This window comes from Somniosus microcephalus, chromosome 5, assembly GCF_052327205.1.
Source record: "Somniosus microcephalus isolate GS21.2 chromosome 5, FLI_Smic_1.0, whole genome shotgun sequence".
In the NCBI taxonomy this organism is placed as follows: Eukaryota; Metazoa; Chordata; class Chondrichthyes; order Squaliformes; family Somniosidae; genus Somniosus; species Somniosus microcephalus.
The window spans coordinates 82,773,703-82,791,242 of NC_140991.1; the positions used below are offsets into that span (position 1 = coordinate 82,773,703).

The 17,540-nt window shown below is 46.8% G+C and overlaps 1 protein-coding gene across 1 annotated transcript in view; it reads left to right on the top strand.

Annotated features, from left to right (window-relative positions):
* olah (oleoyl-ACP hydrolase) overlaps positions 1 to 17,540 on the top strand; it is a 77,386-nt gene that overhangs the window by 22,965 nt on the left and 36,881 nt on the right. The window contains exon 3 of the mRNA XM_085987911.1: positions 17,257 to 17,395. Coding sequence (XP_085844037.1) covers positions 17,257 to 17,395 — 139 coding nt within the window. The remainder of the gene's footprint in view (positions 1 to 17,256; positions 17,396 to 17,540) is intronic.

Below are 17,540 nucleotides of genomic sequence, written 5' to 3' on the forward strand. Positions count from 1 at the left end.
GTATTTAATATTCTTTAATTTAAAGCAAGTAAAGGGAGTAAATTAAGGGTAGGACATGGCAGGGCAGCTCGGCAGCGTGGAGTACTCCTCCTGTGCTATGTGGGAAGTCAGGGACACTTTCGGTGTCCGGGGCGAACACATGTGCAGGAAGTGTCTCCAGCTGCAGCTACTCGAAATCCATGTTTTGGAGCTGGAGCTGCGGCTGGAGTCACTGTGGAGCATCCACGAAGCTGCGATCTTTGTGGATAGCACATTTAACGAGGTGGTCACACCGCAGGAAAAGAGTGCACAGGCAGAGAGGAAATGGGTGACCGCCAGACAGAGTAAAAGAACTAGGAAGTAGTGCAGGAGTCCCCTGGGTCCATCTCCCTCTCTGACAGATTTTCCATTTTGGATACTGCTGGGGGAGATGGTTTCTCAGGGGAATGCAGCAAGAGTCAAGTCCGTGGCATTACGAGTTGCTCAGCTGCACAGGAGGGGAGGAAAACGAGTGAGAGAGCAATAGTGATGGGTTCTATTGTAAGGGGAACAGATAGACGTCTCTGTGGCCGCAGACGTGACTCCAAGATGGTATGTTGCCTCCCTGGTGCCAGGGTCAAGGATGTCACTGAACGGCTGCAGGGCATTCTGAAGGGGGAGGGCGAACAGTCAGAGGTCGTGGTTCACATTGGTACCAACGACATGGGTAGAAAGAGGGATGAGGTCCTGCAACAAGAATTCAGGGAGCTAGGTAGCAGATTAAAAAGCAGGACCTCAAAGGTTGTAATCTCTGGATTATTCCCGGTGCCACGTGCTAGTGAGTACAGGAATAGGAGGATAGAGCAGATGAATGTGTGGCTAAAGAGTTGGTGCAGGAGGGAGGGCTTTAGTTTCCTGGATCACTGGGTCTGCTTCTGGGGAAGGTGGGACCTGAACCGGAACAGGACCAACATCCTTGCGGGGAGGTCTGCTAGTACTGTGGTGGGGGGTGGTTTAAACTAACTTGGCAGGGGGAATGTGATACGGAGTGGAGCTATAGTAGGGGGTGATGCACAGCCAAATATAGAGGAAAAAACAATCAGCCTGGAAGGTAGAGCAAATATGTAATGGCACAAGGGAGTATGGCAAGGCTGGATGGCATTTATTTTAATGCAAGGAGCCTTGTGAGTAAGGCAGATGAATTGAAGGTGTTGATGAACACATTCATATGTTGCTATCACAGAGACATGGTTGAGGGAGGGGCAGGACTGGCAGCTCAATATTCCGGGGTATAGAATCTTCAGGCAAGACAGAGGAGGGTGTAAAAGAGGAGGGGGTGTTGCAATATTAATCAAGGAGTCAATTACTGCTGTAAGGAGGGATGATATCTTAGCAGGTTCCTCTAATGAGGCCATATGGGTAGAACCTAAAAACAAAAAGGGGGCAAGCACTTTGCTGGGAGTGTACTATAGGCCCCCAAACAGTCAGGGGGAGATAGAGGAACAGATATGTAGGCAAATCTCAGAGAAGTGTCGAAATAATAGGGTAATAATAGTAGGGGATTTCAACTTCCCCAATATTAACTGGCATAGTCAGAGTGTGAAAGGCTTAGAGGGTGTGGAATTCTTAAAGTGCATCCAGGAGAGCTTTTTGAGCCAGCATGTAGAAAGTCCTACAAGAGAGGGGGCGGTACTGGACCTAATTCTAGGGATTGTAGCCAGGCAAGTGGTAGAAGTGTCAGTAGGAGAGCATTTTGGTGACAGTGACCATAATTCGGTGAGATTTAAGGTAGTCATGGAAAAGGACAAAGATGGACCGGAAATAAAGGTTCTAAATTGGGGGGAAGGCCGATTTTTAATATGATCAGGCAGGATCTGACCAAAGTGGACTGGGATCAGCTATTTGTAGGAAAATCCACATCAGAGCAGTGGGAGTCTTTCAGAAAGGAAATAGAGAGAGTACAATGCCAACATGGTCCCGTAAAGGTCAAGGGTGAGACCAACAAGCCCAGGGAACCCTGGATGTCAAGGGATATACAAGAATGGATTAGGAAAAAAGGGGAGGCTTTTGGCAGATACCCTGGGCTAAAAACAGTGGAAGCCCTAGAGGAGTATAGAAAGTGCAGGGGGGTACTTAAAAAAGAAATTAGGAGAGTGAAGAGGGGGCATGAAAAAATACTGGTGGACAAAATAAAGGAAAATCCCAAGGTGTTTTATAAGTATATTAAGGACAAGAGGATAACTAGGGAAAGAGTAGGGCCCATTAGGGACCAAAGTGGCAATCTGTGTGTAGAGCCAGAAGATGTAGGTGAGTTTTTAAATGAATATTTTGCATCTGTGTTCACTATGGAGAAGGACGATGTAGGCATAGAAATCAGGCAGAGGGATTGTGATATACTTGAACAAATCAATATTGAGAGGGAGGAGGTACTAGCAGTTTTAGCGGGCATAAAAGTAGATAACTCCCCAGGCCCAGACGAGATGTATCCCAGGCTACTGTGTGAGGCAAGGGAGGAGATTGCAGGGGCTCTGACACAAATTTTCAGAACCTCTCTGGCCACAGGGGAGGTGCCAGAGGACTGGAGGACAGCTAACGTAGTACCATTGTTCAAGAAGGGTAGTAGGGATAAACCAGGGAATTACAGGCCAGTGAGCCTAGCATCAGTGGTAGGGAAATTATTGGAAAAAATTCTGACGGACAGAATTAGTCTCCACTTGGAGAGGCAAGGATTAATCAAGGATAGTCAGCATAGCTTTGTCAGGGGGAGATCATGTCTAACCAATTTGATTGAATTTTTCGAGGGGGTGACTAGGTGTGTGGATGAGGGTAGTGCAGTTGATGTAGTCTACATGGACTTCAGTAAGGCTTTTGACACAGTCCCGCACGGGAGACTGGTCAAGAAGGTAAGAGCCCATGGGATCCAGGGCAATTTGGCACATTGGATCCAAAATTGGCTTAGCGGCAGGAGGCAGAGGGTGATGGTTGAAGGTTGGTTTTGTGACTGGAAGTCTGTGTCTAGTGGTGTACCGCAGGGATTGGTGCTGGGTCCTTTGCTGTTTGTAGTGTACATTACTGATTTATAGATATGATGAATGTAGGAGGTATGATCAGTAAGTTCGCAGATGACACGGAAATTGGTGGAGTGGTAAATAGCGAGGAGGGAAGCCTCAGGCTACAGGACGATATAGACGGGTTGGTTAGATGGGTAGAACAGTGGCAAATGGAATCTAACCCTGAAAAGTGTGAGCTGATGCAATTTGGGAGGACTAACAAGGCAATAGTAGGACCCTAGGAAGGACAGAGGATCAGAGGGACCTTGGTGTGCATGTACATAGATCCCTGAAGGCAGCAGGAGAAGTAGATAAGTTGGTTAAAAAAGCATATGGGATACTTGCCTTCATTAGCCAAGGCATAGAATATAAGAGCAGGGAGGTTATGATGGAGCTGTAAAAAACGCTAGTTAGGCCACAGCTGGAATACTGTGTGCAGTTTTGATCGCCACACTATAGGAAGGATGTGATTGCATTGGAGAGGGTGCAGAGGAGATTCACCAGGATGTTACCTGGGCTGGAGCGCTTCAGCTATGAAGAGACTGGACAGGCTGGGGTTGTTTTCCTTAGAGCAGAGAAGGCTGAGGGGGGACCTGATTGAGGTGTACAAAATTATGAGGGGCATAGATAGGGTAGATAGAGGGGAACTTTTCCCCTTGGTGGAGGGGTCAATAACCAGGGGGCATAGTTTCAAGTTAAGTGGAAGGAGGTTTAGAGGGGATTTGAGGGAAAGCTTTTTCACCCAGAGGGTGGTTGGAATCTGGAACTCACTGCCTGAAAGGATGGTAGAGGCAGGAACCCTCACAACATTCAAGAAGCATTTAGATGAGCACTTGAAACACCATAGCATACAAGGCTACGGACCAAGTGCTGGAAAATGGGATTAGAATAGACAGGGCTTGATGGCCGGCGTGGACACGATGGGCCGAAGGGCCTTTTTCTGTGCTGTATAACTCTATGGGGGAAAAATTCAGTTGGTAGCGCCACCCGTTAGCGCCTTAAGAGGGCGCAAACCAACTAGCGCCCGGGTGCTGCACTGCCCACGCCTCCCGCAAAATTCAGCGGGAGGTTAGTGGTGGCACTAACCGGTAGCGCCCTGCGGCGCTGCGCTGCTGGTGATGACATCATTGTGCGCAGTGCCCCGCTCACGCCACGAGCTTCAGGAGCGCCCCCTGATTTACTGCCAGACGCTATGCCGACAGGGTCAGGGTGGCGTACCTGTGGCCAGGGAGGCGCAATTTAAAGGCGCGGTGCGGGACGGCCATTTTTGTTGCTGGCTGCCTGCCTGCACTCCCGTCCCCGGCCTCCTGAACCCCTCCCAGCCCCCGCGGAGAGCCGGCTGCGCTCCAAGAGCCCGGCACTTCTGCCTGGACTGCACTCCCGATCGGCCGGGGCCCAGCTGGGCCCCAGGTCGCGCTGCACAAGGCCCCTCCCCTTTAAGAACGAGAGGAAGGCCTGCAATACCGCGGGGCGACGTGCCGCGCTGCGGAACGTAGCGCCACGATATTCACTCGCAGCGCCCCAAGAGGGAGGCGGGGTGCTTCCAGTAGCACCCCACTTCCCTCTTGGGGTGCAACCACTCAATTTCCGGCGCGGGGGTGCTAATTGTTCCGGGGCGCTACTTTTAGCGCCCCAGCGAAGTTAGCGCCTCAATTGGGGCGCTACTCAATTTTTAGCCCAATGACTCTATCCATGCTATTATATTACCCCCAACCCCATGAGCCCTCACAGAAATCACAGAAACCTCACAGTACAGATAGAGGCCATTTCAGCCCATCGAGCCTGCACCGACACATATCCCACCCGATCCCCGTAACCCCTACACCAACACATATCCCACCCTATCCCCGTAACCCCACGTATTTAATCCCCCTAACACTAAGGGTCAATTTTTATCATGGCCAATCAACCTAACCCCACACATCTTTGGACTGTGGGAGGAAACCGGAGCACCCGGAGAAAACCCACGCAAACACGGGGAGAATGTGCAAACTCCACACAGACAGTCACCCGAGGCCGGATTCGAACCCGGGTCCCTGGCGCTGTGAGGCAACAGTGCTAACCACTATGCCACCGTGCTGCCCTAATCTTATGTATTAACCTTTTATGTGGCACCTTATCGAATACCTTTTGGTAATCCAAATTTACTACATCCATTAGTTCCCCTTTATCTACCCTGCTAGTTACATCTTCAGAAAACTCTAATAAGTTTGTCAAACACAATTTCCCTTTCATAAAACCATGTTGACTGTGGCTAATCATGTTATGATTTTATAAGTGACTTGATACCACTTCCTTAACAATGGATTCCAGCATTTTCCCGACGACTGATGTCAGGCTAACTGCCCTGTTTTTTCTCTCCCTCCTTTCTTGAATAGCGATGTTACATTTGCGACCTTTCAATCCGCTGGGACCATTCCAGAATCTCGGGAATTTTGGAAGATCAAAACCAATGCATCCACTATCTCTTCAGCCACCTCTTTTTTAGAACCCTAGGATGTAGGCTGTCAGGTCCAGGAGATTTGTCGGCTTTTAGTCCCATTAGTTTCTCTAGTACTTTTTCTCTGCTTATATTAATTACGTTAAGTTCCTCACCCTCATGAGACCCTTGGTTCCCCACCATTTTTGGTATGTGTTTTTTTTGTCTTCTACTGTGAAGACAGATACAAAATATTTGATTCACGTTTCTGCCATTTCCTTATTCCCCATAATAATTTCTCCTGTCTCAGCCTCTAAGGGACCAAAGTTTACTTTTGCTACTCTTTTCCTTTTTACATACTTGTAGAAACTCTTACAATCTGCTTTTATATTTCTTGCTAGTTTTCTCTCATTCTATTTTTTCCCTTTTTCTCAATCTTTTGGTCAACTTTTGCTGGTTTCTGAAACTCTCCCAATCCTCAGGCTTACTATTATTCTTTGCAACATTATAAGTTTCTTCTTTCAATCTAATACTATCCTTAACTTCTTTAGTTAGCCACAGTTGGATCACTTTTCCCATGGAGTTTTTGTTTCTCAATGGAATGTATTTTTGTTGAGAATTATGAAATATTTCTTTAAATGCTAGCCATTGCTTATCTACCGCCATACCTTTTAATCTATTTTTCCAATCTACCTTAGCCAACTCGCCTTCATACCTATGTAATTGGCTTTATTTAAGTTTAAGACTCTAGGGCTGAAATTTGTCAATGGGGGCAAGTTGGGGGCGGGACTGCTGGTTGTCAGGTTTCAGTCCCGCTCCCAATAACATCTGGCCAACCCACGGTATTTTCCCATGATTGACCTTGTTAAGCCCGCCCTGTGGGCTTACCAGCCAATTAAGGGAAAGCCGGGGATACATAGATACATAGATAGATACATAGAAGATAGGAGCAGGAGTAGGCCATTCGGCCCTTCGTGCCTGCTCCGCCATTCGATGAGATCATGGCTGATCCTTTAATTCAGTATCCCGTCCCCGCCTTCTCTCCGTAACCCTTAACCCCTTTTGCCCGTAGAAATATATCTAATTCCCTCTTAAATATATTTAATGAGCTGGCGTACACTGCCCTCTGTGGCAATGAGTTCCACAGGTTCACCACTCTCTGAGTGAAGAAATTCCCCCTCATCTCTGTCCTAAATGGTTTAGCCCTTATCCTTAAATTATGTCCTCTAGTTCTGTTCTCACCCGCCAAGGGAAACATTCCTTCTGCATCCAGTCTGTCTAGACCTGTCAGAATTTTATACACTTCTATGAGGTCCCCTCTCAATCTTCTAAACTCCAGTGTGTACATCCCTAAACTACATAGTCTCTCCTCATAGGTCATTCCCGCCATTCCTGGTATCAGCCTGGTGAATCGCCGCTGCACCCCCTCCATGGCAAGAACATCCTTCCTCAGATGAGGCGACCAAAACTGTACACAGTACTCGAGGTGTGGTCTCACCAGTGCCCTGTACAGCTGCAGCAAGGTATCCCTGTTCCTGTATTCTAACCCTTTTGCTATGAAGGCCAGCATACCGTTTGCCTTCTTGACCGCCTGTTGCACCTGCATGCTCGCCTTCAGTGACTGGTGTACAAGAACACCCAGGTCTCTCTGTACTTCCCCCTCTCCCAATCTATTGCCATTTAAATAATAATTTGCCCTCCCGTTCCTGCACCCAAGGTGGATAACTTCGCACTTGTCCACATTATAGTGCATCTGCCATTTATCCGCCCAATCGCCCAGTCTGTCCAAATCGCTCTGGAGCTTCCTGGTCTCTTCCTCTGAGCCCACCCCCCCTCCTAGTTTAGTGTCGTCTGCAAATTTGGAAATGCTGCATCCGACTCCCTGATCCAGGTCATTAATGTAAATTGTGAACAGCTGGGGGCCCAGGACAGATCCCTGTGGTACCCCACTTGTTACTGCCTGCCATTCAGAAAATGAGCCGTTTATTCCAACTCTCTGTTTTCTATCTGACAGCCAGTTCCCTATCCACGCCAAAACTTTCCCCTTTATCCCATGAGCCTCAATTTTCCATGCTAATCTTTTATGTGGGACCTTATCGAAGGCCTTTTGGAAGTCCAGGTACACCACATCTACTGGCTCTCCCCCATCTATTCTACCAGTTACTCCCTCAAAAAATTCCAATAGATTAGTCAAGCACGATTTACCCTTTGTAAATCCATGTTGACTCTGTCCTATCCTGTCCCCATTTGCTAAGTGCTCCGCTATTTCATCCTTAATGATGGACTCCAGCATTTTGCCCACAACTGATGTAAGGCTTACAGGTCTGTAATTACCTGCTTTTTCCCTACCCCCCTTTTTGAATAGTGGGGTAACGTTAGCTACCCTCCAATCCATCGGCACTGTTCCCGAGTCTAATGAATTCTGAAAAATCATCCTTAGTGCATCCGCTATCTCTAGGGCCACCTCCTTCAGTACCCTAGGATGCATGTTATCAGGCCCTGGGGATTTGTCCACCTTCAATCCCTTTAGCTTCCTTAACACCATATCCTTAGAGATATTGATTTGCGTCAGTTCCTCCTTTGCCAATGTCCCTATTTTTCCCGATATCCCAGGGAGGTTTTTTGTGTCTTCCTTCGTAAAGACTGACCCAAAGTATGCATTTAGTTGATCTGCCATTTCCTTATTTCCCATTATATATTCCCCCGTATCTGACTGCAATGGACCAACTTTGGTTTTCACCAGTCTTTTCCTTTTGATATATTTATAAAAGCTTTTGGAGTTAGTTTTTATATTTTCCGCCAGCTTGTTTTCGTAAGCTATTTTGCCCCTCTTGATCATGCCCTTTGCCCTCCTTTGCTCTATCTTAAACTGTTCCCAATCTTCCGCTCTGGCGCTTTTTTGGGCTATTTTATACGCCCTATCTTTGGATTTTATGCTGTCTCTAATTTCCCCTGTTATCCACGGTTGAGTCACCTTTTTAGATTTCCTTTTATGCCAGATTGGTATAAACAATTTTTGCAATTTTGTCATTCTATCTTTAAATGTTTGCCATTGTTTATCTACCTCCAGTCCTCCCAGGAACGTTGTCCAATCAGACCTACTCAGTTCCCGTCTCATGGCATCATAATTCCCCTTGTTTAAATTCAGGACCTTAGTCTCTGAGTCAATTTCTTCGCTCTCCATTTCGAGTGAGAAATCGATCATGTTATGATCGCTCTGACCCAAGGGTCCCCGTACAACAAGATTACTGATTAGTCCCTTCTCATTGCACAGTACCCAGTCCAATATAGCCTGTTCCCGAGTTGGTTCCTCGACATATTGATCCAGATAACCATCCCTTAAACACTCAAGGAATTCCTCCTCCTCATTATTTTTACTGATTAGGCTAGTCCAATCTATATGTAAGTTAAAGTCACCTATGATGACAGCTGTGCTCTTATTGCACGCTTCTCTAATTTCCCTCGTGATGCCCTCCCTAACCTCTATTTTACTATTTGGAGGCCTATATACCACTCCTATTAATGTTTTTCGCCCCTCGCTATTTCTTATGGAGGACATCAGCGTATGATGTTTCATGTTTTGACAGATCAATTGTCAGCATTTGACAGCTTGGAGAAGCTGTCAAACACTGACGATCTCTGTTCTAAGGTGAGCCTTTGTACTGAAGGCTTACCAAAACCTCTTTCCTCAGCAGAAATCAGATGGCTGCTGCATCTGAGAATGCAGCAGCCATTCTGTCATCTCTACCATTGCGATGAGGCACCTCCGGATCCCCAAGGGTTGAAGCCTGCAGGAAGAAGCAATGGTAAGTAAACTTTTTCTAACACTTTACACTCACCTCTCATACCTACCTCTCCACACTTGCACCCATCACTCACCTCCACAGCGGACTTTTCGATCCCTCTCACCCCCGCAGACCCACTGATGACCTTGCTGACTCTGGTAAGGTTCGCAGCTGTCAGGAAGCCCGCACTTGCAGGGGTAAAATGGGGATAAGCCTCAAAACTGCCTGTTAACTACCTGCGCGAGTCGGGGACCTGCCTCCCGGGAAGATGGCACGGAGGCGGGTTGGGAACGGGCTCGGTACTCGCTCCCAGTTTCTGCCATTTTCCCGGCAGTCCCGCCTCCATACCCGCCTCCCCAGGGCTGGGAAAATTCCTCCCCTAGTTTCGGACTTAGGCAAGGCACTCTCAGAATTTCACCTTAATTTTATCATATTATGATCACTCTGCCCCAGAGGATCCTTTACTATGAGATTGCTAATTAACCCTGTCTCATTACACAGTACAAGATCTAAAATAGCCTGTTCCCTGGTTGGTTCCATGACATATTGTTCTAGGAACGTATGCATTCTATGAACTTGTCCTCCAGACTACCTTTGCAATTTGATTTGTCCAGTCTATATGAAGATTAAAGTCCCCCAAGATTATTACATTACCTTTATTGTAAGCTCATACTATTTCTTGATTAATATGCTGTCCAATGGTATAGGTACTGTTAGGGGGCCTATATATTTTACTCCTACCAGTGTTTTCTGCTCCTTGTTATTCCATATCTCCACCCATACTGATTCTACTTCCTGATCTTCCAAGCCAAGATCCTTTCTCGCTACTGTCTTTATGTCATCCTTTATTATCAGGTCTACTCCCCCCTCCTTTGCCATTCTGCCTGTCTTTTCGAAACGTCAAGTACCCTGGAACATTTAGTTCCCAACCTTGGCCACCTTGCAACCATGTCTCAGTAATAGCTATTAGATCAAACCCATTTATCTCTATTTGTGCCACTAGTTCGTCTATCTTGTTACGAATGCTTCGTGCATTCAGATAAAGAGCCTTTAATTTAAATTTTTTACCATTATTCTCTGCTGCACTGCTACCATTAAACTCTCTGTCCCTCCCTGTCACACTCTGCTTATTTTTACCCAAATCACTACACTGCTCTATTGCCTTGACCTTTCTCTTTTTTTTTTAGATTTCTAAATTTCCCCTCACCTGACCCCCCCCCCCCCCCTTTTTAGTTTGAAGCCCTATCTACAGCCTTAGTTATTCGATTCGCCAGGACACTGGTCCCAGTCTGGTTTAAGTGGAGCCCATCCCGACGGAACAGCTCCCTCTTTCCCTAGTACTGGTGCCAGTGCCCCGTGAATTCCAACCCCATTTTTCCACACCACTCTTTGAGCCACGCATTTAATTCTCTGATCTGCTTGACCCTATGCCAATTTGCGCGTGGAAGCAATTGAAAGGGTGAAAATTGATAGACAAGATGTTCTAGGAAGGCTGGGTATGCTTAGAGTGGACAAGTCGCCTGGTCCCGATGGCTTGCATCCCAGATTGCGAAGGGAATTGGGGGAGGAGATAGTGGAAAGGACTTGCCATAATTTTCCAATCTTCCCTAGATGCAGGGGAGGTGCCTGAGGATTAGAAAGTGGCAAATGTGACACCATTGTTCAAGAAAGGGTGTAAGGACAATCCTAGTAACTACAGGTCGGTCAGTTTAACATCAGTGATAGGTAAATTTTAGAAACAATAATCAAGGAAAAAATTAATGGGCACTTAGAGAGGTTTAAGCTAATTAAGGAGAGCCAACACAGATTTGTAAAAGACAGATCGTGTTTGACTAATCTAATTCAATTTTTTGATGAAGTAACAGGGAGGATTGATGAAGGGAATACAATGGATGTTGTCTACATGGATTTTTGGAAGGCATTTGACAAAGTACCACATAGAAGGCTGGTTAACAAAATTGAGGCTCATGGAATAGGTGGGTCAGTGGCAGCTTGGATAAGGAATTGGCTTAAGGACAGAAAACAGCGAGTTGTGGTAAATGGCTGTTTTTCAGACTGGAGGATGGTTGATAGTGGTGTTCCCCAAGGGTCAGTGCTGGGGCCACTGCTTTTTTTGATATATATATAAATGACCTGGATATTGGAATACAGAGTAGAATTTCTAAATTTGCCAATGACACCAAACTTGGGTGTGTGGTAAACAGTGATGATGATACCAATTGACTGCAACAGGACATAGAAAGGCTAGCAGAATGGGCAGATAAGTGGCAGATGGAATTTAATAGAGAAGTGTGAGGTGATTTTGGCAGAAGGAACCGGGAGAGGCAATATACACTTAATGGCACAGTTTTAACGAGTGTGCAGGGACAGAGGGACCTGGGAGTTAATGTGCAGAGGTCCCTGAAGGTGGCAGGACATATTGAGTGGTTAGCAAAGCATATGTGATCTTGGGCTTCATAAATAGAGGTATTGAGTTCAAAAGTAGAGAAGTTATGCTGAACTTTTATAAAGCGCTGGTTAGGCCACAACTGGAGTATTGTGTCCAGTTCTGGTCACCCCACTTTAGGAAGGATGTGAAGGCCCTTGAGAGGGTGCAGAGAAGATTTACCAGAATGGTTCCGGGGATGGGGGATCTTAGCTACAAGGACAGATTGGAGAAGCTGGATTTGTTTTCATTAGAGCAAAGGAGGTTAAGGGGTGATTTGATAGAGGTGTACATGATTATGACGGGTTTGGATAGGCTAGACAGGGAAAGGCTGTTCCCACTAGTCGATGGTACAAGGACTAGGGGACACAGATTTTGGGCAAGAGATACAGGGGGATGTGAGGAAAAACTTTTTTATGCAGCGAGTGGTGAGGACCTGGAACTCGCTGCCGACGGAAGTGGTGGAAGCGGAGACACTCAGGCCTAGAAATTCAGTTGTTTGCGCCAGCCGCTAGCGCCTTAGGAGGGGGAGATGTGGGGCGCTAGGCGGCTAGCGGCTGGGCGCAGCGCGATATGTGCCTCTCCCCAACTTCAGTAAAGATTTAGCGGCGGCGCAAAGCCTTTGCGCGTGCTCAGCTGCGTGCGCAGATCCTGACGTCATTTCATCGTGCAACGCCCTTTGTGCGCCCCGAACCGGAAATTCAGTGGCGCCGCCCTTCTTTGCGCCTGGCGCCCCCAGCGACTGGTAGAGGGGAACGGTTCCCAGTCGCTGGGGGGCGCTATTTAAAGGGGACTCCTCCTGCAGTATAAGTGGCAGCCATTTTGTGCCAATCCCTCCGAGACGGATATTTGGAGAGAGACAAAGGCAGAGAGCTTTCTGCTTTGACTCAGCACTTGCACAGGTACTTGTGGCTTCAGGCCAGAGCTTTGCACTTGGATTTCACTTTCAGTGCCATAGCCTTGAGTCGCCACATATAATGGGGGCTGCAATGGGTGGAAACGTTGGCTTTCTGCATTGCATTCAAAGGGATCAGAGATGCCGTGAGAGAGTGCCAGTCATGGCCAGACGGAGATTGGCCAACAGGCGTCGGCACAGGAGGCCTTGCCCACTCGGGGTATACTGCCAGCAGTTCTCATACCTGAACATGTCTGAGGAGCAGTGTGTTCAGAGGATGCGATTCAGAAGGGAGGTGGTCACTGAGATCTGCCACCTGCTTCGCAGAGATCTGCATCACAGCTGAGGAGCAGGACGTCTCTGTCAGTGGCAGTGAAGGTGACGGTGGCTCTCAACTTCGATGCCACTGGCTCCTTCCAATCCGCTACTGGGGACATTGCCAACATCTCCCAGTTCGTGGTACATTGCTGCATCCGCCAGGTGAACAATGCCCTTTTCAGAAGGAGACTTCAGTACATCTCCTTCCCCATGACCCTGGACAAGCAGCAAGAGCGTGCAATCGGCTTTGGAAGAATAGCGGGCTTCCCCATGGCTGAGGGCGTAGAACTGATGAACCGGCAATGGTCAGGCCTTGCTTCAGGGCTGCAGTGTGCAGGGCATGGCAGCCAAACAAGTCGACCCTTCCCCTTTAAGAGCTGACCGGCGCCAGCGTGTCTGCCTTCATTGAGCAACTCGCCGCACCTGCGCTGCGCCCGTCCTCGGTGTTAGCGTCCCGGATCGCCGGCTTAGCGCCTAATGATAGTCGTGCATCGCCTGCTTTAGCGCAGCAGCAACCTCTTGGGGCGATGCCACTGAATATCGGCGAAGGTGGCGCGAAGTTGCGCCGGGCGCAAACTTTAGCGGCCGCCCGGCTGTAGCGCCCCAAACGTGGCTATACTGAATTTCTAGGCCTCAATGTTTTCAAGGGGAGACTGGATAGGCACTTGAGGGAAATAAACTTGCAGGGCTACGGGGATAGAGCAGGGACTGATTGGATGGCTCTACAGAGAGCCGGCATAGACTCGATGGGCCGAAATGCCTCCTTCTGTGCCTTATGACTCTGACTATAACTTCCTCTGACCTATATTCTACTGTTTTGGCCATGTAGTTTAACATTCTACTGGCTTTACTGATTGTTGCTCTGTATGAGTTGAACATGTTTATCATCGAGTCCACTGACACTCCTAGGTCTCGTTCAACTTCGTTCTTAGCTATTTCAATAGCATTCATGGAGTGTGCGTGTTGCTCATTTGTCCTATTGATGTACATTACTTTATACTTCTCTGCATTAAATTTCATCTGCAAATGTTCTAATCACTTACGTATTTTTCGAACTCATTCTGTAACTTATGAGCTGCCACTTCTCATTCCTTTGAATTGAGTTTCCGAATCTAGGCCATTTAAATAAATTAGAAACTGGTAAGTAATAAGTAGGAGGCTTAGGCTTGTGATTCTTCACAAAATGAGTTCCTGTTCTCAGTCAGCATAATTATATTAAGTATTAACATGAGAGAGGTGCTTTTCCACAGATAGGAATGAAGAGGTACCTAGGGAGTAAAACAATCTCTGGCACTCTCTTGCAACACTTTGTGGTCAACGTGGAGTAGCGCTACTACCACTACAGCTTGCATTTATATAGCGCCTTTAACATAATTAAAACAACCCAAGGCACTTCACAGGAGCATTATCAGACAAAATTTGACACCGAGCCACATCGTGAGATATTAGGACAGGTGACCAAAAGTTTGGTCAAAGAGGTAGGTTCTAAGGAGCGACTTAAAGGAGGAGAGGTAGAGAGGCGGAGAGGTTTAGGGAGAGGATTCCAGAGCTTAGGGTCTTGGCAACAGAAGGCACAGCCGCCAATGGTGGAGTGATTAAAATCAGGGATGCGCAAGAAGCCGAATTGGAGGAGTGCAGAGACCGGGAGCTAGGTTAGGGTAATGGGTGAACAGGACTTGGTGCGAGTTAGGTTACGGGCAGCAGAGTTTTTGACGAGCTGTGGGTGGAAGATGGGAGGCCGGCCAGGAGAGCATTCGTTAAATCAAGTCTGGATGTAATAAAGCACTGACAGACTTGGGTAGACATTCAGTCTGCCTTCCCGGCTGGGACATGTGCATGATAGGCTGGGCCTACAAAATGAAAGCAAGTGATTTTAAATATTTTCCTTTTCTTGAGAACAAACACCTTGCTATTCTGCATTGCTTCATTTTGCAGCTCATGTAGAAAATGGCAAAACTACTGCAACCAGAGCAAGGTCGTAGAATTGTGGAGGTTCAAACCGTGTTACTTTGGCTGGAATCAAGTGTTGGAATGTTTTGTGATGCTCTGGCTTCGGAAAAGTATAGCTTTTAAGATACAATTTAGAACAAATTGTGACGTACCAAGCCTTGCATTGTTCTGATAGTTTCTCTTGATACTTGTTTACGATTTCACTATACATAATGACCAGAGCAATTCTTCCCCCTCCATGTGCCTTATTTGGCAGATTAAAAATTTGATTTTTGAAGTCATTTGATAAACTTTTGGAAAAAAAAACTTGTGCATGATGAGAGAGGAAATTTACAAAATGTTTCCACATTCTTATAATAAAGGTGACCCACAAAATCTAAATTAGGAACCAACGGTTTGAAAATAAATATTACTTTGGGGCAAAGGTTGTTTCCATGACAACCATCTTGCATTTAGATTTTAAAAAGCCACTGAAGCAACAGCGAGCAACAGTCAGATAAATATTTTGGCAGTTTTCCAAATTCAACAATAAAGAGAAAGTCCATTTGGCATCAGCTAAGAACATTAGCTCAGGCCAAATACTGGTGTCTCCGCCTTTGAATGAAGGGATTTGTTTTTATTTGTGCGTCAAATGTTGCATTCTTCCCCATTTTTGTCTTCCTAGTGGGTACGAATGTGCTTGTGCATAATTTTAAACCATAAAATGCTGAAAACTACTGAATGTAAGCATGTTTTCAGCAATTCATTCTTATGGTAAATTTTCTTCCTGTTTCTCCTGCACTTTGAAGGCAGTGACTTATGCCAGGGATAGAAGGGTAATTCCATGATCCTATGTCAGATAGAGCTGCAACACTGTAGCACCGTGCTGGTCGTCGTCGTACGTATCTTCACACTGTTCCCTTTGGGGAACTGTATGAAGTGGTGGAAGGATTTCTGGCCGCGATTAACGCTCCTTCCGTGACCGTAACCATCTTCGTACCAGCCATTAGGGTGGTTAGTCCTATGGCGGGAGGGTTTTACGGGCTCCCACAACCCATACGAGGGGGGGGGCCACCCACACCCACGGACGCAAGTATCCCGCTGGATGTCAACCCAGAATTTAGAGCCGGAGCTCCGACTCCACTTGCCAGGACTGTCTGGAGCGGGGTTCGAAACCCTACGCCTTCTGGCCCAGCGGCGGGGATGCTACCGGTACGCCAAAGGCCCACTCCATACCGTGCTGGTAGTGCTTTGGTACCATCATGTAATGTAGTGCCTCACAGCTGAGCCCAGTGCAATCCTTACTTGATACCAATACACAGACATTTTTCAGCTTGGGCCATTTGATAGCAATAAGGAACTTGAACTCTGGCTGGTTTTTTCTACCCCTCTTAGCCCAGGAGGGGACTGAAGGCAGTTGTAGTACTCATACTGCTTTCCTGCCTGAAATCGTTGAATTAAGCACAGGCTCAGAATCCGTACTGGTCTTTACGCCTCAATGCTCACTGAATCACCAGAGGAGACACCCAAGACACTTAAGTTGGGAGTCTCGGAGAGCAGCACTGAAAGAGAGAACCACATGTATGATGCTCTCTCCTATTTGGCCTAGTTGGTGACCCTGCTCCAAATCGAGATCTTTTGGAGACTCTTTTTTCATGTGGACCAGCGCTTTGCGCGCATCCATGTTTTTTTTTACAGCTGTGCATGTACAAATGAGCAGGGTGCTGACATCACTCCTCAGGGTAACGCTGCTGTTCTGTCACCTGCTTTTTAACTGGACCTCCAGTAACACAGCAGCCAATTCTACCCTGGAGAAGAGCAGAAAATCCTGTCAGTAATTTTGAGGGAAGTGAAACTGTCCACCTGTAACAGGAAGAGTTTCAAACTTAAAGCTGGCTTAAGCTCCAGCAATAATTAATCATTAAACACTGGAGTGTTCAATATCAGAATGGAAAGATAGCTGATTCTGTGTGTCTGCATACTTACATCATGATACAAGGTAGAGTTGGTTCTATGGCTAGCTTAAAGCAACGTTGATAGAGAACTAGAACTGGATTTCCCCCCGCTATACCACCCCAAGTCAGGTAGTAAAGAGACAGGAATGTCAGTGGTGAAGCCTACTATTGCGTTCCTGCCTGACCTCTATTTTCCTCCCTCTGCACACATCAGGAAGGCCACTAGCTGCCTTGTCACCACCTTGCCACATGTAAATAATGGGAGGGAAGTGGGATTTGGCAACCTGCCCGCTTTCCTTTCCTTCTTCTGCTGACCCTGCCAAGCCCAAGGTCGGCCATGAGAGGAGCGGCAGTAGTCCCTGAGATGTAGGAGAAAGGTCTGTTGATGCCCCCTTTATATGGAAGGGCAGTGCGAAATGTCTGTTAAACACCTTTGATTCTGCATGCTTACAGTATAAAATCATCCACATTCTGGAATTTGAAGAGAGACTGACACCAATAATCAAACTCTTTCAATTTCAGTTTACTCTATACGCCTTCCTGGAAGAGAAACTCGAACTAAGGAGCCTTTTACGCAGAACCTTCAGCAACTTATTGACGAAATTGCCAGCATCTTGCTGCCTAGTCTTAAAGAGAAGCCCTTTGCATTTTTTGGTCACAGGTAAGGAAGATAATGAACCAAGTATGGGTTTATCTTGGGCCACAGACAAGCAAACCAAGAAGAATGTTTTTCATGTCGTTAGATGGCTTATCATAACCAGTGTTTAAATCTGGTACCAGTCAATTCAGTAAAATGCCAATTTTAA